This window comes from Lupinus angustifolius, chromosome LG20 (genome assembly GCF_001865875.1).
Source record: "Lupinus angustifolius cultivar Tanjil chromosome LG20, LupAngTanjil_v1.0, whole genome shotgun sequence".
NCBI lineage: Eukaryota > Viridiplantae > Streptophyta > Magnoliopsida > Fabales > Fabaceae > Lupinus > Lupinus angustifolius.
In genome coordinates, this window is record NC_032028.1 from 1,000,359 (window position 1) to 1,024,538 (window position 24,180).

The window sequence follows — 24,180 nt, forward strand, 5'->3', positions numbered from 1 at the left end:
CAATTCCACATTTGAGAAACTTAGCTCTTACCTTTCTCAATTTAGAAAATTCCCTTAGGCAATTTTTGAGAATTTTAACCTTCATCTTAATCATGTATAGAACTAATAAGAGTGTAAACAAAATAATGTAATGTAAGAGTGTGGAAGTAGAAGCATAGATGAGTTGCAACTTGCAAGTGGAAGAAGAAGTTATTCACTACTTATATATAAGAGTTGGCTAAGAAGAATAATAATTTAGAGTAAAGAAATAGTAATAGGTATGGTTTGGTTCGTGGCCCTAGTATTTTAATGTAGTACCATTGGAATTTTGCATGCATAAACTTTGTACGGATTAGCACATTATGTAGTTCATGGTATGGTTGATACGTGATTTATGGGAAGTACCCCACAGGATTGAAGTGATAGGAAAAAGGCACACAAGAAAGATAAAAGGGTGTTGGTTGGAAGAGGCACAATGGCAAAAATAAGTGATATCAAAGTACAACTTGTGACTCCTTTTTTGGAGAGATATATGAGAATGGAATAAAGTGATGTCATAGTTCCTTCCTTCTCTTAAAAGTAGTACTCTATAATTTCTACACATTTTTTATACTACACTCAATCTTTCAGATCATTAGTTCTGATCACATATATAGTAGTATATATCTACTATTTGATATCTTTAGGGTTGATCAAAAAGTGATATCATATGCTTTTTAACAATCTGAATTTTTTTTCTAATGATGAAAAATAAGGTATGTGACTTTATTGATATATATCATCCTCATATGATTACTTTTATATGTTTTTTCAAGGAAGTTTTTGGGAAAATCCTGTAAAAGTAAAAAGCTAAATTATTACTTAAATATTGTGAACGTAAGTCAAAATAGTTTATATTAAGGGTTATAAAAATATTAAAAATAACTAATTTAAATAATATTTGCTATTTTTGAGATAAATTTATTTTCTATTTTTTAATTTTCAAATAATAAATTGATACAGTAATTTTTTTTGATGGAACAAAATAGATCTTCACTTTTACTTTTATATGGTGAGATGGATTTTTAAGATCCATTAATTGACATTTTTTTTTATAAGCTATGTTTGATGCCAAAACACACATGTGGATAGAGTTTGATGCATGAATGCATATATACATTTGATGGACATAAATCCAAATAAAACAGCCAACAGATTTCAGTGTCTTAATTAGCATGAAACAAGAATCCTCAATTTGACACATACATGCATGTATTCTTTAAGAGCCACCAAATTTGCAAAGTATATTGATGAGTTTATTATCTCAATCATTTAGGGTAGCTACCAATTCGACACTGCAAAGTACCAAACAAATGTTGGAGGTTGGCAAGTCTATGTCACATGGTGATATATAATAAGGTTAATAACCCCAACACACAACATTATATATATTACTGTTGTGTTATTCCGAGTGTAAATGAAGAAGTCTCACATTGAGCAAAAATAGATGAGTTAAAAAGTATATAAGTGGATGGACCCATAGACCTAATGTCTTAAGGTTTTGGGTCAAAATGTGGTGTTAAACTCACTTCTATACTTCTTTCACTTAGTTCATTGATGAATATCTCCCAACATGTAGTATTAGAGTCGATGCTTCGACGACTCAACGGTGTATTGAAGCGACAAGTGGTCGATAGATCCATAAGGGATCCTTGTGTCGAAAGTCTTCCTCACGAGAGATTAAGGTGGTGTGTTCCATTGATGAACCCATAAACCTAACGCCTTCAAGTTTTTGGTCAAAATATGATGTCAAACTCACTTATATACATTTTCACTTAACCCATAGATGAAGATCTCCCAACAATTAATCATTTTATAAAAATAAACATCTCTTATATTCTTCTAAATTTTTGCTCACATGTCACTGATTTGCATATCACACTTTTGGCATAGTTATTGCTACTCAGTGCTTATCCTAATTATTAAACATTATATCTCTTGTTCTCATTGGGGATAGAGAGAGATTAAAAAAAACTATTGAACACTTTATGAATAAAAAATAAAGTATAACACATTATTACATTATTTTTTTTAAATCTAGAATTTTAAACACTGAACCAATAGATATTTTCAACCTAAACAAACACATTTTTTCCTGAAATTATTTAAATTTGTTCATTGCTTAATGTAATTGTAAATGCAAAAACTATTTTAATCAACAAATTAAATATTTTAATATTTATAAAGCGGGACTGATTTTATTTGGAAACTTAATTTTTGTTACAAAATTACTGAATACTGATTAATTGAATATTTTTTTTAAAAATGTATAAACTAGGAATTGATTTAATTTTAATTAAAATCTAATGCAATTAATTTTGTACTGATAAATTACATAAGTTTTAAATGTTTTAACCATAAATGAGTTATTTATAAATATATAATGAGAATAATGTATCTCCTTGTATAATGAGATAACTTATCTCCTCTAGCCAGTAAAAATGTGACATGTATGCTATTTTGTTTATTTTTAAAAATAATTTTATAGAAAATGGTGAAACATGACACATTCCTATATATAATTATATATAAATTTATAATTGTATAAAATTAAAAATTATTTATACGTAATTATATTAAATTAATGTAGTTTGTTTTTTTGGTTGAAATGGAGTGAAATATTATACTAGAAGCTCTTCGTTTTTATTTGATTTTGAAGCAAATCGTCCAACCAAAGTCTTCATCATCCAAATTTTTTCTTAGTCAAGAGTCCAAAATATAGCCACTTGCAGCTTAGTCAAACCTTACAATCCGATCTTATATGATTTGTTCAAATTATAAATAAATTTTTATTTTTCAAAAAGAAAGAAGTAATCTTAAAATTTACAACAATATTTTTTCTTCAATAAATGAAATTTCCTAGATGAAGTGAATTAAACAAATTAAGAATTCCAATTTTTTCGCTATTTCTAACAAATGTCGTTCTTAAGAATCGAGTTTTTAACATTTTAGTCATTCTAGTGATCTAATGAAACATTACACGACTAGACCAATATCTTGTTGGTATAAGAATTACAATGTACTATAAGGTAACTTAATTACAATATTAACAATCAGAATGATTTGATAGTTTTATATTATTTGATCATTTATTAAATTATTAATCAGTGATTCTGTACTAAAATTACTTCCTTATATATTTAAAATCACACTTTTTAAGATACCTTATATGCTATTTTCCTTTTAAAGCTAAATTCATTGACTCTTGGTTTTGTTGACATTTTAAAAAAAACTGAATTAAACCATATTATTATATGAAAAAAAAATTCTAATGAGAAACATATCAGTTAATAAAATTTTAAAATGAAAATAGTATCAACTCAGAATTAACATATAAATATCAGCAATTGAAAAATTCCAAAACATTTTCTTACTAATAATTTAAAACAATCTTCATTTTTATGACATTGAAAATGAGAAATAATTTCTAAGAATTATTAAAATTGGAAGAGGAGTGATAATTTCGATTATTTGGTAATTTATTAAATTAATAATAATTTATATTGCAATAGAAAATCTGATTTAATTTGCACGGAAAGAAAATATAAGTTGAAGACTGTAGAAATGAAAATCAACGCTCTCTCTTTCTCTTTCTTTGAGGCTTTGAATTTTGAATCCTAATCAACGCACATGTTCTTCCAAATACAGGTCCTGTAACTCACTTCTATACCTTCAATTCTCGTTTTGTATTTCTCTATTTTTCTTATACAGTTCCCATTTGCTACAAAATCATTTAGTTTCAGCAGATTTAGGGTTTTGAAAACTTCAATTGACACTGCTAATGCGTATGGTTCAGTAGAATTAGCTTCTGCCTCAACTTGCATTGTTGTTTTGAATCTTAAATTTTATTTATTTACTTTGTTCATGTAATGGGTAATGTTGAAATCCCCAATTGGCTTGAAGGGTTACCTCTGGCACCTGAATTTCGTCCTACAGAAACCGAATTCTCAGACCCAATTGCTTATATTTCAAAGATTGAGAAGGAATCTAGTACCTTTGGGATATGCAAGATTATCCCACCATTGCCCAAACCTTCAAAAAAATATGTTTTTTCCAATTTGAATAGGTCACTATTGAAGTGCCCTGAATTGGGCCAAGTTAACAGTTCCTTAGGTGCTTGTAATTCTTTAAAAACGGGATATAGGGATAGTAGTAGTGATTGCGCGCCGCGAGCTGTGTTTACTACTAGGCAGCAAGAACTCGGGCAGAGTGTGAAAAAGGCCAAAGGGGCAGGTCAGAACCCAATATCATGTGTGCAAAAGCAAGTATGGCAAAGTGGGGAGGTTTATACACTGGAACAGTTTGAGTCTAAGTCAAAGACTTTTGCAAGGAGCATTCTAGGGACGGTGAAGGATGTTTCTCCACTGGATATAGAGGCTATGTTTTGGAAGGCAGCTTCAGAGAAGCCTATATATATTGAGTATGCCAATGATGTGCCTGGCTCTGCTTTTGGAGAATCAAAGGGTGAATTTTGTTACAGTCCTACGAAACAGAGAAGAAAGACTTGTTATAAGAGTAGAGTAGATACCTCTGATTGTAAACAAACTGAACTGAATAGTGTAAGAGATGCCAAAAGTAATGAGACTATGGGTGCTTCTTCCGAGACTCACGCAGGCCCATGTTTAAAGATGTACGAATCAGCTATGCCCGTGTCAACATTTCCATTGAATGAAGCTTCACAATGTTCTAGTGAAAAAAGTTCTGAAGTCAGCAATGATATCCAAGGCAGATCTGGCTGGAAGCTTTCAAATAGCCCGTGGAACTTGCAGTCTATTGCACACTCATCTGGATCCTTAACGCGCTTCATGCCAGATAATATTCCTGGTGTTACTTCCCCCATGGTGTACATCGGTATGCTGTTCAGTTGGTTTGCCTGGCATGTGGAGGATCATGAGCTTCATAGCATGAATTTTCTTCACACTGGATCATCGAAGACTTGGTATTCTGTTCCCGGAGATTATGCCTTTGCTTTTGAGGAGGTCATCCGCTGTCAAGCTTATGGTGATAACATTGATCACTTAGGTATGTGAATTCTTTGGCTATTAACAAACAACAACAATCAAAGCCTTTTTCTAATTGGGTGGGGTCGGGTACATGGATCAAATGACGCCATTGTTATTTATTTACTTTTTAGTAGATTAATTTTATTCTTAAGGTATCTGGATACCTTGTTTGTGTAACTCAAGTACTGTTTCTTTTCTTGCTAGCTGCTTTGAAACTTTTGGGTGAGAAAACCACTCTTTTATCACCTGAGATAATTATTGCATCTGGCATTCCTTGTTGCAGGTTAGTTGCTTGACATAACCGATATGCTTTATGTCATGATGTTAAACTCTGTACTTTCAAATTATTTATGTTTAAGATCTGTGGCTATGGTAGAAGCTGTTGCTGGTGTTTCTGCTGAATCTCCTATTTTCCCTTTCAATTTGAACTTATATCTATGCTGTTTTTTCTTTCAGGTTAATACAGAACCCTGGTGAATTTGTTGTGACTTTTCCAAGAGCTTATCATGTAGGATTCAGCCACGGTAATTGTTTTGAAGATTATGCACATTCTTGTCTTCATGATAAATGATAAGCTAAGGATTGATCTTACATGCCTTTCTTTAATGCATGCTATATAGAGTTGCTTCACATGTGGTAAATGAAGAAATTTCATGAAAGACTACACTTAAAATGCCAGTGTTTCATAAAATGTTTTGTTGCTTTTGTTTTAAAATTTAGAATATCAATGCATTCTGTGATATTTATAAGTCGAATAATGAGAGAATTTTGAAAAGGTTTAGTTTAATATACTATGCTGTTCATGTGTATATCCTTATGATAGAGTATTATGTAACCGGACGCACTTACTAGGATTAGGGCTTGGTTATTGTTGTCGTTGTTGTTCATGTTTACATCCTTTGGACCGTTGTTCAATCCCCAACATATTTCTTCTTTTCTGTTCCTTTTGGTACAATCTAGGTTTTAACTGTGGGGAAGCTGCTAACTTTGGAACTCCAGAATGGCTTACAATAGCTAAGGAAGCTGCAGTGCGTAGAGCTGTGATGAATTATCTTCCCATGCTCTCTCACCAGCAACTGCTTTACTTGTTGACCATGTCTTTTATTCCAAGGTGAGATAATTTTCTACCACTGCTTGTATATATAGGTACCACTTTATGGTGGTTATATTATCATTTCGATGAATAATTGCCTTCATTGCCCTTTCAATTATTTTTTCATCAATAAAAAATGGTAATGGTGATGGTCAATTTATTGTCTAATGATATGGTTGGACTAGTAGGCTCAGTTGGAAAGAGTGCAAGATTGCATGTGAACCTATTGTTTCAACTTTCAAACTGTCTTTTAAGCTTAATTAGTTTTGTCCTTAGCTATTAAACATTTACCTAAATTATTTCGTATTCAAAATAGAGATGATTGAAACTTTATCACCTTGTATTGGACATTAATATAAGTCGGAGTTTTGATAGTTTTAGATTAAAAATGTTATACGTATGTGGTTCAATTACTCAACATGACCTTGAAATTAAATCTATTAGTTGGCTTTTACAGATCCGTCTGCATTTCCTAGTTTTGTATCATAAATATTGTTCTGTTTAAGATTTAAAGGCATTATTGTAACAAACATAATGCTTTTGTCTAAGAAGTAGTAAGTGGTTAACTAATTATGTTTTTATTCCTCTTGCTGACCTGTTTGTTTGATTTGTTAGAGTGCCAAGAACACTATTGCCCGGTGCGCGCAGTTCACGTCTAAAAGATCGTCAAAAAGAAGAAAGGGAGTTGTTAGTAAAAAAAGCTTTTATAGAAGATATGCTGCAGGAAAACAAGTTGATATCCATCCTTCTTGGAAAGGAAGCAACCAAACAGGCTGTTTTATGGAATGCTGATTTACTACCAAATTTCAGTAAACATTGTCAGTTGTCGGATTTAGCTTCTACTACTAATAGCTCTGTAGCGGACATGTCCAATAGTTCTTCAGATAAAAGTAGCCATTATCTGTTTGACGAGACGAGTTTGTATATGGAGAATCAGACTGATTTATATCTTGGTGATGTCGACGACGATCTTTCACGTGACTTCCAAACTGATTCAGGACCCTTGGCTTGTGTGGGTTGTGGAGTACTTGGTTTTCCATTTATGACTGTGGTGCAACCATCTGAAAAATTGACAGTGGAACTTTTTCCTGTTGATCATCATCTAGTTCAAGATTCCTCTCCGAACTCTACTGCCTCCCTTCATAGCTCAGTCTCAAGTAATGTCTTTATAATTTGTCCTGTCATTTGGTTTTATTCTTTATCACATTTTCATATGTAGGTTTTTATTATGCTTTGTTGCATTGTGTGGTAAAATTGTACTTGTATCACATGGACATATATGAGGTGGAAAAGTTGTAATTTCTAGAGTTATTATGTTACTGTTCTCTAAATTCAAATCTTTCAAGTGCTTGGATCAAATGCAGTAATACTCTATTAGCATTATTGAGGAAACTAATTGTGTTGTTGATCTCTGACAACTTCATAAACGCCTAATTTATCTCCTTCTTCCACTGATGTTTGGTAATATTCGATTTATAATGTGGTTATAGTTGATATGTTTAATTGGTTCCTAACTTCCTATATGTAATCATGAACCAAAATATAAAATTACTTTACCAAAATGTTATTTGTTATATGCAGCTACTTTCTAATAATTCTATCAAATATGTACAATCTGACTTGCACTTCTGTATATTGATGATATCATGGAAGCTGACATGATGACCAAAATTTTCCAAAAGGAAAAATGTTTGTTTAAAATGTGTGCTGAAACCTTGATATTAGCCCTGTGCTGAAAATGTGTTTCTGAACTTTCTTCAGCAAAGGAATCATCCAATCTATCATTGAAGGCATTTGATAAACACTGGAATGCCTCCAGTAAATTTTTGAGACCACGGATTTTCTGCCTGGAGCATGCTGTTCAGATAGTGAATATGTTGCAGTGCAAAGGTGGAGCCAATGTGCTAATAATTTGCCATTCAGGTATGTGTGCAGACTACAAATCTGTTTGCATTGTATTTTTTTAAAGTTGGGTAAAATCGAATATCAAATTGCTGGAGATGCACCACTTTCTGTTTTGAAGTAAGGAAATCTTGTGGTTCTTTCTTTTAGATGAAATCCATCTACACAAGGCAGCTGTTGATCAATATATAATGTGTTATAATCCAGTTTACATGAATATGTATGGAAGTTAGGATCAGTTTTAGACATGGAAGTTGTATGTACTAAAAGACCTGTATTTCAATTTTTTGCATGTTTGTGTTTCTTACTTCCACTTTTCTGCATTTTTTTTAGACTACCAGAAAATGAAGGCACATGCCAGGGCAGTTGCAGAAGAGACACATAGTACTTTTGATTATAATGAGGTTCCCTTAGAAATTGCATCCCCAGAAAATTTGACTCTGATTGATTTGGCAATTGTTGCTGAACAACATGATGAATCTGAAGACTGGACATCTAAACTAGGCATTAACCTCCGGTATTGTGTCAACGCAAGACATAACTCTCCATCTAGACAAGTTCCCTGGACTCTAGATTTAGGGATGCTGTTCCCTGATAAACATTCTGATTTAGAATTTTTATCATTAAATTGGCAGTTACGGAGATCTCGGTCCAAAAGGTTGAATCATTCAGCTCAGACTAAAACCTGTGACAAAATTCAGCGAAATAAGGATTGTCAGTTGGAGGGAAGAAAAGATGGCTCCACTGTCAAAAAGATTGTAATTCATTATTCAAGAAGGAAGTTCAAATCAAAGCAAAGTTGTTCCTCGGGACTGAGCATGGTCCATACATTTCAAGAGAAGTCCACAAATGTGTCAGCTGTCTTAAGTGGGAAACACTATGATTGTGCTTCTAAATGTGAGTTTGACACCAGCAATTTCAGGAGTGAATGTGCATTGTCGGGTGTGTCTGCTTCTACTGCAATGTCTCCAACGCATCATGAAATGTCTACAAAGAATCTGGATGATGAGGTGCATAAAGAATATCAGTCTACCTGCAAAAGCAACAATGAGGAAGCTACTTTATCTACTGTTTCATTGGTAAATCAACCTATGCTTGCTTCTATGGATGAAAGTTTTGAAAGTCCAAACAACAATTATGCTGCTGAAAAAGTTAGCGATGGTATGTCATTAAAGGAGACAACTGGGCAAGAAATTAATTCTATGAGTGGGAGGGACAAGGAACCTCTCGGTGATGATAAACCAATAAGTGAATATACTCCAAATAGTGAAGTTTGTGAAGTTCCAAGACAGCCTTTTGCTGCTCCAGTCTTGAATGATACTGTTATGGATGCTGAGAGGCAGTGCCAAGCCCAAAATAAGAGGGAACTTATTGGGGAGCCTGTTTCTAGTTATGTTGCAAAAGGTGAAAATTCAAGTGTAACTTTGTCAGAATTAGGATGTTCTGAAGTTTCAGTGGAAGCATGTCCTGAAGAAGACTCATTTATTCAATTTATTTCAGATAAAGGAAGGGAACTGGAAATCCAACCAACTGATAGAAGGGATGAGGAAATTTGCTCTGGTACTAAGACACCGTTAAAGGACTCTTCTGTATCAATTCAGGAATGTTCTAAAAACGAGAAAGAGATGTGTGTAGGACAAAATTTAAATGGAAGTGAAGTTCATTTGTTACAAGATAACAGCGAACCAGAAAGCTCTGACTTGACTGCAGTAGTTCCCCATTCAAGTGCTCGGAAGAAAAGAAAGAGGGAAGTGGAACAGCTAACAGAGAACCAATCTGATTGCAGCAACTTTATAAGAAGTCCATGTGAAGGGCTGAGGCCTAGAGCTGGTAAGGTCACTACAGATAAAAGAAGTGGGGAGAGCAGTCAAAATGACAAAGAACATCAGGATAACAGAAGGGCACGTAGAGTTCCGGTTCCTCACAAGAATAAAACTGATGATGTCAAAAAGCCCCACAGTTGTGACCTTGACGGCTGTGAAATGAGTTTCACCACTAAGACTGAGTTACAGTTGCACAAACGTAATATTTGCCCACATAAAGGGTGTGGTAAGAAGTTCAGCTCCCACAAATATACCTTGCTTCACCAGCGTGTTCATGATGATGAAAGGCCCCTCAAGTGCCCATGGAATGGTTGTTCCATGACATTCAAGTGGGCATGGGCAAGGACAGAGCATATACGTGTGCATACCGGGGAGAAACCTTATCAATGCAAGGTCGAGGGATGCGGCCTTTCCTTCAGGTTTGTATCAGATTTTAGTAGGCACAGGCGGAAAACAGGACACTATGTGCAATCTTCTTGAGATATAAAATTCATTTTGTTCTTCATCATTTTGTAATTGTGCACATATACAATTAGTTTCTCAAGAAGTGAGGCACAAAATCATTTGTGACCTGAAGCATTGTGGTTAGTTGTAAACCTAGGATATGGTTGCCGTGTAGGCGCATCATTATCCATTTTATGTGTATGGCATTAGAGTTGGCATTGGTAACTTTTCAGAGTTTTAATCAACAGATCTAGCAGCTGCCTCTAGAGGAGGGAAATCTTTCCATTAGAGGGTGCTACATCATATCCCTGCTGGCTTATTTTTTGTGGTTAACTGTATTTATGGTTCTTTTGAAGCAGTTGATATATCTTTGATCTTTCTGGATAATTTGTTCATTGTTGTTGTATATTAGTTTGGATTAAAACCACATTTGTTTTATAGAGATACAAGAGAGCTAAGAGTAAGAAACACAGGCTTACATGCTTTCTATGGTTCTATTTGCTTTCCCTTGACTAGTAAATTCAATGGTTAAACATCCGTTTACAGTTGAGTTCACTGCACTGTTTGTCTACCCTTTTCTGTTTATTTTCAATTTTGTTTTGTTAGAATGAAAACATGATGAGGTATTGCTTGGACAGTAAATCTTCTATACCAAAAACTGTGTCGCTTCTTGTATCACTTTCTCTGATTCGTTAGACGTTAGAAAAATACTGTTATTAAATTTTAAACTTAAATGTATGTTTTCCAACCAATCAAATGAAGTGTCACATAGGGTGATACACTCTTTTGGTACAACATATATTGACCCGTGCTAATCAGTGTGAGTGTATGACTAAGTGTAAGTCCTGAATCAAAAGTAAAAGGAGACTCTAATATGCTGTGTTTAAAGTTCTTGTAATCATAGACCAGGACCTAGTTATAGGGCCGGTCTAAACAGAGTTTATCCTAAATATTTTCAATGCTTAAGACAAAAACTCAAAAAACATGATACTTGTTTGTAAATTGAAAACTATGTGGCCCATAATCAGATCAAATTTGTTGGGACATGATAACGTTATTATTGTTGCATGAAGAGTGTGTGTGTTGAGTGGGTCATTGGTCTCGAGGTTGAAAAGGTTCGTTCGGAAAGGCGCCAAGTGTAGTTAGGCCATGTGGAGGGTGAATACCAACTGAGACAAAAGAGTTTGGGTTTCAATTTGATGTGACATTTTGCCTCATCTTCTTAATTAAGGTGATAATTCAGTGAGTAATGGACCAAGAAACATTAATTAGGTGAGGAACATCCAAAGAAAAAGAAAACAATAGTCATCTACTGCTCCAAATCTTTTCCATTTTAACCCTCTCCTCATTTTTATTATGATATATACTAGTTGTTATGAGTACATGATTATTAAGCTGGTCATGGTACTAGTATGATAATATAGTGTTTTAACGAGTCGTTTAATAACTAAAGTATATGTACGTGAAGTTATATATACATATATATTATACTAACATTACTCTTGAAAAAAGCATTAAATACTTTTATTTACATTAATTTTTAAAACAAAACATGTTACTTAGTGGTAGACAATGTTTTAGAAGGATAAGTAAATATAGTTGTTGTGTGCTTGATCCTTATATCAATATTTTGGTATAAATGAAGTCATTTTCTTTAAAAAATTATTTTTAAATGAAAATTGATCAATATGATTGATATAATTGTTGTATTATGAATTCACCTTATTGTGAAAAAATATCCTATAATAAATTGAACATCATTATATGCATATATACATAGAATTATGCAAAGATATATTAATTTTATAGAAAAGAGAGATAATTCATGCTTGCCTAAATCCATTTCTGAATTCAGTATTACCATTTTAACTTTTTGGCACCTCCTTAGTAAATGGACCAATGTTTTGAAGTGTGAAGAAGTTTGTGATTGCTTGATATAGAAATTAATTATATGTATAATCGTGAGTGGGTCGGCACCAAAATTTTAGGTAACTTGCTTGAAACAAAGCCTAAACGAGAGATAGGTTATTCTTAGACTACTATATAGGTACAAGGACAAATTTTGTAGGACCAACAGCTCTCATTATAGTAAAACAGAAGGCAGAAATTCAGTTATTTCAACACATCGTATTTATTTTTATATTTGTTGTTATATATAGTCACTTCTATTTTATAAAACTTATTTCTATCTCTTTTATATACATTCATTTTAAAATATAAAAAAGAAACATAATGGAACATAGGATGATGTTTCAACGCCGCTAAAGAATACTGACTAGAAAATATGTCTCTTACTCATCAACTTAGAAAAATAATATTTGCACATAATTATTTTTATATATAGGGGCGGAACAACTAAGTCTATTGTGGGGCAGGTACCACACAAAGTTTAAAAGAAATTTATGTGATATATAATAGAGGAAAAGATGTATACATTGATAGTGTAAGAATTTTTTATACTTATTGTATCTCTTGAAAAAGTAAACTCCATCACTAAAGATCAAAGATTCTTCTTGATTAACAAAAGGAAGAAACTAAATTGATACAAAGATGAAAACTCAATGAATATACTTCTTTATTGATTATCAAAAGGTAAAAATGAATTACAAACCAAGGATCTATATATATATCCTTTGAGAATAACAAACTTAACAAACTAAAACTAAACACCTATCTAAAACAGAAAAAACAGAAAATACAAAACCAGAATTATTAAGCTAATTACAAAGCTAAGAGAAATAGCTTGTATAACAAGAAATTGTTGACTTCCTAAGCAATAATAAAAGAACACACTAAAAGCCTTAAATTTATGCAGATATGAAGTCTTTGTATTGATCCAAGTGACTTTGTATCTAATTGATTCATTGTGAGGATGAATCTGATTTAAGTGAGTGTTGCCATTGTTGTTTTGATGCATCATGCCTATGCCTGACTGAGACAATAACTGGTGCGCCAAGCCCAGTTGGTGCGCCAAGACCAACTGGTGTCCCAACACCTGTTCTGACCGAGACAGGGCCATCTGGTGCACCAGGGCCTGTCCTGACTGAGACAGGGCCAACTGGTGCTCATTGCCCATGCGCATCTGATGCTGGCTCCAAGACTGGCACATATGCACCTGGTGCATCCAATCTGACCGAGGCTGGCGCATGGGCGCCTGGTGCATCCAATCTGACCGAGGATGGTGCCTGTGCTTCTGGTGCATGCTTCCTGACCGAGACAGAGTCAATTGGTGCACTCTGTCTTGGTCAGGCACATTCCTTGCCTCATCTGGTTCATGGCACATGGCTATGACTCCATTCAAGCCAACTTCCTTATGCTTCATATTCAAGCCATGTTGATCATGATCCTTGCTTGTTGATTCATTGATAATCCTGCAACAAGCATATCCATTCTTAGAATTAACCAAGTTTAACAGTATCCATCATTCATTTTAAATCATTATCGACTCTTCAAAAAATGTAAACTAAATAAATAGTGGATGATGTAATGACTGTGTATAAAAGTCTCTCTCAAAATTGAATGTAAATTACATGATTTTAACGTTTGGGTTATTCTATTAAGTGAATGATGGGCAACTTTAAATGTTGAATAATCATTTTATATAAGTGACTACGAGTTACTTTCTTTGTGTAGAATGCTTAAATGCAATACATTCAATTTCTTCTTTTAAAAAAAGCTATAATTAATTCGTTTGACTTATTTTTATCTTTTAAGTTTTTATCCTCTGAATCTTTTAGTATTACATCAGATAGTAAAATTAATTCATAGAATTATACTATGCCAGTTCCCTATTATACCCACATTAGTAATTAATATGTATGCTTTTAGAAAAAGAATATATTGTGTTTTTTTTGTGTTAAAACTTAAAAGTTCATATATGTGCTGCTAGGCCAACAAATGTTGGTTCAAGTGGTACATGTTTAATTTCCCTTTAAACAAAGATCTTGAGTTCGAGTCTTAGTCTTGTGGATGAAAAAATGTTCATTGGGAAAGTTAGCCCCACGTACTTGTGACGGCTCGGACATGATTGCCTCCAGTGCGATGATACATATGGAAACCAAAAAAAGATATGTGCTGCTAGATCTTCAAATTAATTGTTATTATGAGAATATTAACCGTGACGATTCCCATCCCTCTCACGAGATTTTGTTGACCATTTTGAAATATATGATACCCCAGGTACGTTGTTCTTCTAATCTATCCCAATTAATAGATCAAACTGGCCCGTTCATATGTATAATGATTCAGCTTTGAATAAATGTTCCCTCTTCAAACTACATTTGATTTTATTTTAAAGTTGTGAATATACTAGTGTGTATAAAGTATTGTAAACTAGCTATATTGTATTTCTAATATTAGTTTATATAATCATCTTGAAAATGAAGCTTTCTTCATATGTTTCTAAATCATTAAGCAACTCCATGTTCTTTTATAGTTGGCATTATTTAGATCCAAAAAGCTCTTTGGTTGAACATCTAAATTCTAAAACTAGTCGCTTTTAAGTTACATCATCATAGATTTTTTGAGATATGGCCGAATTAGTTAATATATAATATCACAATTAACTCTCATTAGCCATGTTGCACTGTAGTATATTAATTGTGTAGACATAATTAAACTAATTAACGGACTTGTTATTAGGTGAGTTGCACAAAGACGTAACATAATAATTAAGCTTATTGACAAAATTATATTTAACTAACTAGTCTAATAGATCAATTGGTGAATGATTCTCTTGATTGTGGATCAGCAATGTATGTAAGAAAAAAAAGGATATTCATTATTAGTTTATAATGATATATGTAAGAAGAATGTAAAATCCATTCATAAAGATTTATATATAATTAGTATATTATATATCTAACATTTATTTATATTATTTTTTAAAGAATCAATGATAATTAAACATAAATGACGTAATCAACTAAATACACTTGTCTAGAAAAGTAATACATGAAACTACTTTTGGATACACATCTGATACCTCATGGTTTGTGTCACTATATATTATCAATTATAATTTATCAGAAAAATAATTAATTTTTAATTTAAATATAATTTTCAACCAATCACAAACTGATAATACATTTAGTAACACAACTTATAGAACAACAAATGTGCTCCCGAGTTTTGGTCTTCCTATACATATTGAGAAGAATATTAGAGGAACATCTAAACCCTAGATATCTGGTGATTATGATGAACAAACGTGCACTAAACCCTTATAGTGTCGGTTTGATTGGTGTTGCTATGACACTTGTCAACATCACTTTCCAGCACACCAACAACAATCATGTACATTATTTTCTCCCTCTCTCTTGCACCGTGCAAACCAAATAAGATAACAATTTTTATAACCTGGTAATGTATGATTGAATCATATATCTTGTGATTTTATTCAACCTAGATACGCATAGCTTCCTAGCTAGCTAGACCCTATGTTCAATGTTCTACTGTATCAGATTGACTAGGGTTTATCCTAACTTCTAACTCACACGTGCATACTTTTGTCTTATGTATATATAAGCACTTTAATTAATTATTATACTACCACAAATACCCATATTTGTCATCATTTAAAATAAATGATATGTTTATTTTCAGTTGAGATATTATAATTAAAATCAATTTATTGGCTGTTAAATAATTTTTAAATTCTCTTATAGTTCTTAACAGTTATTCTAATTACTATGTCAAAAGATTAAATACCCATTATCTTGGTAAATAACATAAAAAATCACATCAAATTAAAGTAAAAAAAGTAAATATCTAGGAAATGGCAGATTATTTCCATGTTTAGAAAATAAACAGTAAATTATAAGGAAAGAACTATTTTGTGTATGTTTTTTCTCACCGTTGTTTGTCTTTTCTAAAAATTTATACATTCAAATACATTTTTAATAAAACTATCTTTTGCCGATACTTTTTTGTGTGAAATGCACAGTAAAAGTATAAGGAAAAAAAATATTTGATCCGTGAAATAAAACAAGGGTGGGAGTTTAGGTATGTAGGGTATATTTAACCATGATGAATGTTTGAAGTATAATCACTTTGATGAATGTTCTATAACAACCTGACATAATTAAAGAGAGCATTTTACCCGTTATTACTTATTATTGATATGGCACTTTGTGTAGAAGTATCTGGAGGGTAGAAAATTACTAATAACAGAAGAAATAAAGAAAATGAATTTGCAGCGCAGCACCTTTTCACATTTTGATTATTGATTATAAACACTGTACACCTTTGGCGTGTGTTTTGGATAGCAGCTATGGGAAAAATCATAGAATATGAAACATGGGTGTCAACATAATGTAAAAAGTAATATATACTCTTGGTTGTTATTAAATTTATTTTTAATATAAATATATATATATATATATAATATTATATCCATTGTTTTTAGGTAGTTTTTGTTTAAAATGGAGGGTAGAGCGTAGCTCCCAAAGTTTGAAGACTCTTCAACATAAATAATTTAAAATACTTTATATCTTACATATTAATATAATACAATTCGTGATGAAACCATATTAATGTTGAGGGTTGTTAATAACTCTCCATGATTGAGTTCTAGTGTTTGGACCTTAAGTAATTAGAAATGAATAAACAATCTTCCTCATCAAATACTAATAAATTAAATGCATTGTCTTGATTAAGTGGAGGGAGGAATAATTGGAAGGCAATAGATTATAGATGCCTCTTTTGGACACTATAGAATAGAATTTTCTCTTCAAAGCACATTCCTTGAAAGACAACTTCACATGTATAAAGTGTACTTCATTTCTATCTTTCCAATGAGCTGCCACAAAAGAAAAGAACACAAATTAATTAAAAGGTTTATTATTTATTATTTACATATGCACTGAAAAATGCGAATATCTGCACAATATGTTTTGGGGTAAGGAATTAGAGTTGGGTAGAACATGCATTACACTTTGGGATTTATCATCTTTGAGAAAAACTTTGTGGTGGGGCATTATGTGTCAAATAAAGACATACCCAAACTGTGGCATTTGCTAAATACTTGTTAATATATGTTGTTATTATAATCAGTTTAAAATTTATGTATTTTAGACTACTATTGATTTATAATATTTTTGTTTAAAAGTCAATACCAACTAATAAATGAATAGTGGAGATTTGCTGATAATGTAAAAAATATTTATACCATCAGTGCATATATATTAGATCCTATTATATTATTAGTCTTTGCAGGTTAATTTAGAAGAATTGATTAATATATGAATTCTTTTTATTTTTTAGCCTGTCAAATAATACATAGAGACAAAGTCATAGAGGAAGTAAAGAACTGGTTCCTTAAGCAAATGAGGACATGTTTTTGTGCTACGCGTGTCCAAATATATTATAAATAATACATCACTACCATGTTCCTTTTTCTCTTTCTCCATCAGTTTTTGGGACATTGTTATTGCCGTTGTTTCTAATAATCTGATTTATAAGGATGGACATTTCTAACTTGTGATTTGATATTAATCTTATGTGTCCATTTTGTGATCAATTATCAATTTTCCAAGAAAACAAAACCTTGTGTAGAAGTTGTAAATGAAGTTGTAAATTAGTAAATGTTGTTAGAGACTTTTGAATGAAATATTATCACCCTTACACAAGTCGTGAACCATCATTGAAACTTTTAGGTGTGTTGGTTATACATGTAGAAGTAGTGAACCACGATGGAGGCTTCTAAGTCGTGTTGTTTGTACATTTAGAAGTCGTGATCTGAGTGAGAGACTTTTATGTAATGCTCAGAACTCGTGTTTTTGTTTTACGACTTCTACAAAATTAAAAACAATTATCAGTATCCACATATAGCCCATTTTTTGTGGACACTGCCAAACAAGTAGCCATTTGGCTATCTCTTTCAAAATCGAATAGGGAAAAGCTAAATAAAAGTGTTTTACTTCGAACTTGAAGTTCATAATTCTTAAGTGTTTTTTAATCTATATGAACTAACCTTAAACAAAATGGAGGGAGTAGTTGTTTGGGCGACTTTTATTTGGGAAATGATAAATATGTCACTAAAGAATTGGTTTATGATAATCTATTACTTTCTTATAAAAATATTTACATCATAACTGGAACATAGTTAAAATAATTGCATTGGCTACTGGCAATTCTAAAGAAGGATTATTACTCTCAGGCCTGCCTTGGGCAGGTGCTACAATTCATTAACCTATTTAAAAAGTAGTATTTGTGATAAAATATTGTTATTTATGTTTTATTTTATTAATATGTTGATTTTTATAAATTATATAATGATTTTAATATATTTCATTGTTCTACTTTAAGTTTATTTGGTAAATATGATAAAATGATTAAAATTTAATACACATCAAAAATTGAAATGTATAAATTTATATTTTTTTTTTAATTTTTAGTGGTAAGTTTTATATATTTCCAAAAAATATCAATTCTGCTAATAAAACTCTGATATGTAAAATGTGAGAACTTATAATCACAATTCATTAACCCTATAAAAAAATTATAATTTTTTTTAATAAATTTAGACTTTATATTTTTTTCCCTGCACATGGTCTCAGATATATTATTAGGATTGGACCTAATTACTCTTATTGTACTTTGTGATGTTTTGTTCAGGTGGAATGATTAATTAACTCAAGCTGAGTCATTCATTGTACATTGGGTGAGGCCTACATGTTAGTGCTATAGTGGACAGAAGAAAGTGATTGAAAGTTATGAATGAGTATTTGCACTCTTTGTTAATAATATTGCTAGACAAACCATGACCAGCAAGCTTTAAACAATTCCGAAGACTATAAAGGGCAAAGGGGAGAATATTAGTATATGATCATAGTCTTAGAGGTAACATACTTAAGATTAAATTGAACCCTTAATTTTTTATAGTCAAGTGTTAGTATTTTTTTGTTGATAAAACTCGAATTATCAACCTCTTTCACTCTATTCATTAAACTTTTCACCTTAATCATCAAATCATCGTATGACTCAGAATTAGACATATGCCAAATGTTCAACAAGATAATCTCATTTTTAAAAATTTCTCAGCTATTTTTTAGTAATTAAATGAGATGTCAAAATAACAAATAAATAAAAGATGAGTTATAAAAATTGTAATGGTTATGGCAACTTCTCCCTGTAAAAATGATAATTTAGTACTGAAAATAAAATGGACAATTTGCCTTAAATAGTTATTCTAAACTCTATTTAACTTAGTTTTGTTAATATATGCCCAGGAGTACAATTTATCATGTAATAAAATTATAATTGTGTATTGGAAATTGACTACTACTATATTGATTCAATCATATATAATTACAAAATTTTATATAATTAGTAATTATGTGTAATTATATTAAAGTAATATATCTTCATTTTTTTTGGACATGAGTAAAACAAAACATTAGAGTAGTGTCTCACTTTTTCAAGATTTTAAGTGAATTGTCTGGTTTACTTTTCAAATTGTTTCCGTTTAACCATGTTTAACATAGCCAAATTGAAATTCTAACGGTTCAAAACAATCCAACCCCTAATTTAGTTAAAAGTACAAACCAGAAAACCAGAACCGGTTCCAAATCCGATCAGCTTGTAATTGCATATATAAGAGTGCTACTTAATACTCCTCCATATACAAGCTGTACCGTAGTATCAGGGATGAACTTAGCCTTTCACTTTTTTCTTCTTCTAACTTTCTAATTTGGGTTTAATGGGTTTGGTCGAATGTGCTAAGCTAAGCAATAGAGCTAATTTTATTGCCCTAATGGGAAACATTTAGACATAAGCCCCTGTCTTGATGGGAAAAAAGTTTAAATAAGTTTTCATTCTTGATCAGTATAGTGTTGCTTTTACTGGATTTATGTGCTGAACTTTCTTGTTTTTCTCAAGTTGCGTAAGTGTTGTTCATAAAAATAAATGATTAATAGATATCATATAGGAAGATACCTACTTCAAATTTTATTCATTGTCCTACATGTATAGGGAACTGTACGAAACACGGAAAGGAAAACAAAAAAAAGTTGTGTTTGGGTTACACTTGAGCATTCTTATAAATTCTTTTATGCATACTGGTTGACAAGCAATTTTGTGCAATTTATTAAGAAAATAATTCAAATATAAAATATGGTTAGATTTTAACAGCCCTATTATCTGTTGGATAATTTGCATATAAGATACCAATTATATAATAAGGGTTGTAACAGATAATATTATATAACAAGGGTTGAACATTTTGGTGGTTAGGGGAAGGGATTAAAGAATAACATTCAAGTCTCACTCACTATTTATACTAATAAACTAACATTTGCCTATATAAAACTATCCGATTTGGAAAAATTAGCCTAGGAGGAGATGAAAATGGTTAAATGAAACTTAATGGTAGCGACTCAATGGTATACTGACTATTTATCTTGATGTCACGTGTTCGAGTCGCGGAAGACTCCCCTATGAGGGGAATAAAATACTGCAAGGAGTATTTAAGCTTAGGGGTGACACGCTCAGTATATTCATAGGTCTGGGAGGTCGCATGTCATAACTGGAGTGTTACAAGATAAATACTTTTCTAAAAACACCCCATAACCAAATAAGTTTACAAGCTTATTTTTTGTAAAATAAATACATTGAGGACGTATAATTCACTTTTATTTTATGTTTTGCAAAACACACTTTGTATCTAAAGAGAGTAAATAAAATGTACTTACTTTTATTTTGATAAAGTACATCATGATATTATATCATTAGACAATTTAAGTGTAGCTCTGAATTTAGAAATAAACTTACTAATTTACTTTTATTAAAAGAACTTTTTATATTGAGAAAACAAAGTACAAGAGCAGATAGATAGATATCCAATCATCAAACATAATGGGTTTAATTATTGCTAGGTCGTTTGTCTTATAAGTATGTTGAACGGAATCTAATTTTTTCAGAAAAATAAAATGTAGGATGGGAGATGACAGTGTTAACAAAGAGAAAAATAATGAACCTTGTAGGCCAATAAGGGAACAGAAGTAATTATTTATTCATTTTTCTAATCCATCCCTTACTCTTGCTTTGGTGTATAAAAAGATGTTTATTAAGTGATTATGATTCGCACAAATAACCAAAACCCTTAAACACAGAAAAAGACCAAGATGAGTGGTTCTCCTTGTGGAGCTTGCAAATTCTTGAGAAGAAAATGTGTGAAGGGTTGTGTCTTTGCACCTTACTTTTGCCATGAACAAGGTGCTACTCATTTTGCAGCCATTCACAAAGTCTTTGGTGCAAGCAATGTCTCAAAGCTTCTAACTCACCTCCCTGTAAGTCATCGTTGTGAAGCAGCGGTCACAATCTCATATGAAGCTCAAGCTAGAGTTCAAGATCCAATTTATGGTTGCGTTTCCCATATTTTTACACTCCAACAACAGGTTTTTCACCATCTCTTAAAGGTTTTAAACAGTGCTTCAGTAATAGTAGATCATTGCAAAAAAAATGTTGTTGATGCCACCATAATATTATTGTTGTAAAGTGGATGTGCAAGATACCAAGCTTCAATTATGAATGTGAACCACAATCTAAAACACTTAGGAGGGTAAATTTTATTAATAAGGTACAAACACTTAGGAGGTTTGACTAAGGGTAAATGCAATGTTTTCTATTTAATTAACAAAATCTAATTTTCACTTTATTTCTAGTATTCATTGATTTGTATTGGAATTTGGAAACAATTTAAACAAAAATACTGTATGAAACCTTTTCTCAGACCAAACTGCATAATAGTTAGTAATTGGAAACCCTAGAAAATTTGTGGTTTATACTAATTTTGCTTTGAACTTTATAGGTGATCAATTTACAAGCACAGCTATCTTATCTGAAAGAACAAGCAGCACCGAGTTGCCTTAATGCCTCAGCCAATGAAAAATACTTTGAGAAACCTACAACCAATTCTTTCCCCCAAGATCTTCAAAGTTGGTTCCACCAGGTGGAAAATTCCAACCCAAGGCCAGAATTTGTTCCTAATTTGTCTCATAATTCTTCAGAAACACAATGCTACGTGAACAATAACACTGTCATGGATCTCAGCCCTGTGGGGAATTATGAGAATTCAGGAATGTCCATTGAAGAAAGTAGCTCATTTTCTAGCTTTGATGAGAGTTCTAACACCATGTCCTATAATAACATGCAAACAGATAGAGGGAAGTGGGCCTTTCATGACGTGGATGATCTTCATTCAATTGCTTTTGGTTACAATCAATCATATTATGCTTCATGAAAGATCAGAATCTGCATGAAGCAAATTCGTGAAGATAATAACACTATCAATTTTGAACTGTTGCTCCATATTGTGATGCATGCATTACTCTGTTGCCATACATAAATAAGCTAGGAAGAATATAAATGTTGAGATGATTATATGATTGGAATTAGTGGAAACCGTCCATTCCATCTTAAATTCTTTTTTTAAAGTAATCATGGTAAGTTGAGTAATAATAGTAGTGTATTTTTTTCAAGTAAAAATTTATTAATACATTGAAGCAAGGAAAATATCACACTTAATTACAAAATTATGTATATATGAGTGCTACTTAATTATCTGCATCCCAATTTCTGACCTTACCCCACTATTACAAAATAATTCACATTTGGAGTTCCCACAACATCTAAATTCACCTACAATAACACTCAATAAAAACTTTGGTTAATATTCCATTCCAACCAAGACATGGTTGCAAACTTGCATTTTCCTTTATCTCAGAGTCATAACTTGAGTTTTGTTGTATCAACTATGTCCTTCATGGTTGTGTCCTTTTTGTTGAAAATTGATACATTATTACATGTTCAAATTGTCCAATCTCTAGGTATCCATATCAGCATTAACATATTGTACAAACTTTTATCGTCTACTAATGGGAGTATTGTAATATATGCTTCTTTCCAGTTGATGGAAATGCTGAATTGAAACCCAAATGATAGAGTTACTGCTACACCAAACAAGAGAAACAACAAGGGCAAAATAAATGATCCAGAAATTCGTTTTGAATATTACATGAGATACATCTAAAATCTTGCTTAATTTTTTTTGATGGGCAAGGAAAGATTTTATTAAGAGAAAAAATAATTACAAGAGAGAAAAAGCATAGAAAAAAAGAAAAAAACTAAAAGCCTTTACAACATAGACTCAAGACAAAAAAAAATAGGGTTTGCTATCCAATCCGAAAAAGAGATCTGATCTTTGTCCATCTTCCCATTAATCCAAAGCCAAGAAGTAACCCTAGCAGCCTCAAAAATTTTCTCAAAAGAGGATGTACTGAATTAAAAATAAAGTCATTCTTAGACCTCCAGATAGCCCAAATAGTAGCGAGCCAAATGATATTCCAATAGTTCAAGTAACGTCTGTGTGGTATCATGCCAATGTGATTAGTAAAATGATGAATGGGATGAAGAGGAAGAGCTATGTGAATTTTCAGCCAATTATACAGAAGCTGCCAAACTGAATAAGTAAAGTTACATGAGGAGAAAAAATGTTGAGAAGAAGAAAACTTAAATCTTACTCATGGACATCCACATTTATGTTTATTAAGTTTAATTTACAGAAAAGTCTATCCAATATACTTCTCCACACTTGTTTGGTTAGGATTTTAAAAAATCACATATGAGAGAAATCAAATTCTTTAGCTTCTGGCGAAGTCATTTCTATAAGCAAGAGAGAAAATAAAAGCTAGAACACTTATGAAGCTTGTAATCAAATATATATATATATATATATAGTTTTTTTATTTTTACTAGAATCATTTTTTTAAACAGTGAACAAACTAGCATATATATGTCCCAAAAAGAGAGAGAAAGATGTACCAAAACTAGCCTATATATCTCGAAACTTTGAGTTAATAAATATCATTCTTATTTAGCTTGGTTGAATATCTCTTGT

General features: G+C 31.8%; 2 protein-coding genes across 6 annotated transcripts; both read left to right on the forward strand.

The window, feature by feature from the left end:
* On the forward strand, positions 3,570 to 10,833 carry LOC109336114 (probable lysine-specific demethylase ELF6). Of its 4 annotated transcripts, none has more exons than XR_002106303.1 (8): positions 3,570 to 5,040; positions 5,226 to 5,304; positions 5,478 to 5,545; positions 5,982 to 6,132; positions 6,730 to 7,271; positions 7,876 to 8,037; positions 8,350 to 10,371; positions 10,476 to 10,833. XR_002106303.1 is itself a non-coding variant. In XM_019572508.1 (8 exons), the coding sequence occupies exons 1-8, from the start codon at positions 3,888 to 3,890 to the stop codon at positions 10,317 to 10,319; spliced, it is 4,095 nt and encodes a 1,364-aa protein (XP_019428053.1). In that variant the 5' UTR covers positions 3,570 to 3,887; the 3' UTR covers positions 10,320 to 10,833. The 4 variants fall into 4 exon arrangements, 3 of the variants coding, with proteins under 3 accessions (XP_019428053.1, XP_019428055.1, XP_019428052.1); XM_019572508.1 differs by having other exon boundaries at positions 8,350 to 9,626; positions 9,657 to 10,833; XM_019572510.1 differs by having other exon boundaries at positions 8,350 to 9,420; positions 9,517 to 10,833.
* LOC109335646 (LOB domain-containing protein 29-like) lies at positions 21,374 to 22,727 on the forward strand. Of its 2 annotated transcripts, none has more exons than XM_019571804.1 (2): positions 21,374 to 21,571; positions 22,093 to 22,727. In XM_019571804.1, exons 1-2 carry the CDS (start codon positions 21,407 to 21,409, stop codon positions 22,522 to 22,524), a joined length of 597 nt encoding a protein of 198 aa, XP_019427349.1. In that variant the 5' UTR covers positions 21,374 to 21,406; the 3' UTR covers positions 22,525 to 22,727. The 2 variants fall into 2 exon arrangements, with proteins under 2 accessions (XP_019427349.1, XP_019427348.1); XM_019571803.1 differs by having other exon boundaries at positions 21,374 to 21,679; positions 22,093 to 22,725.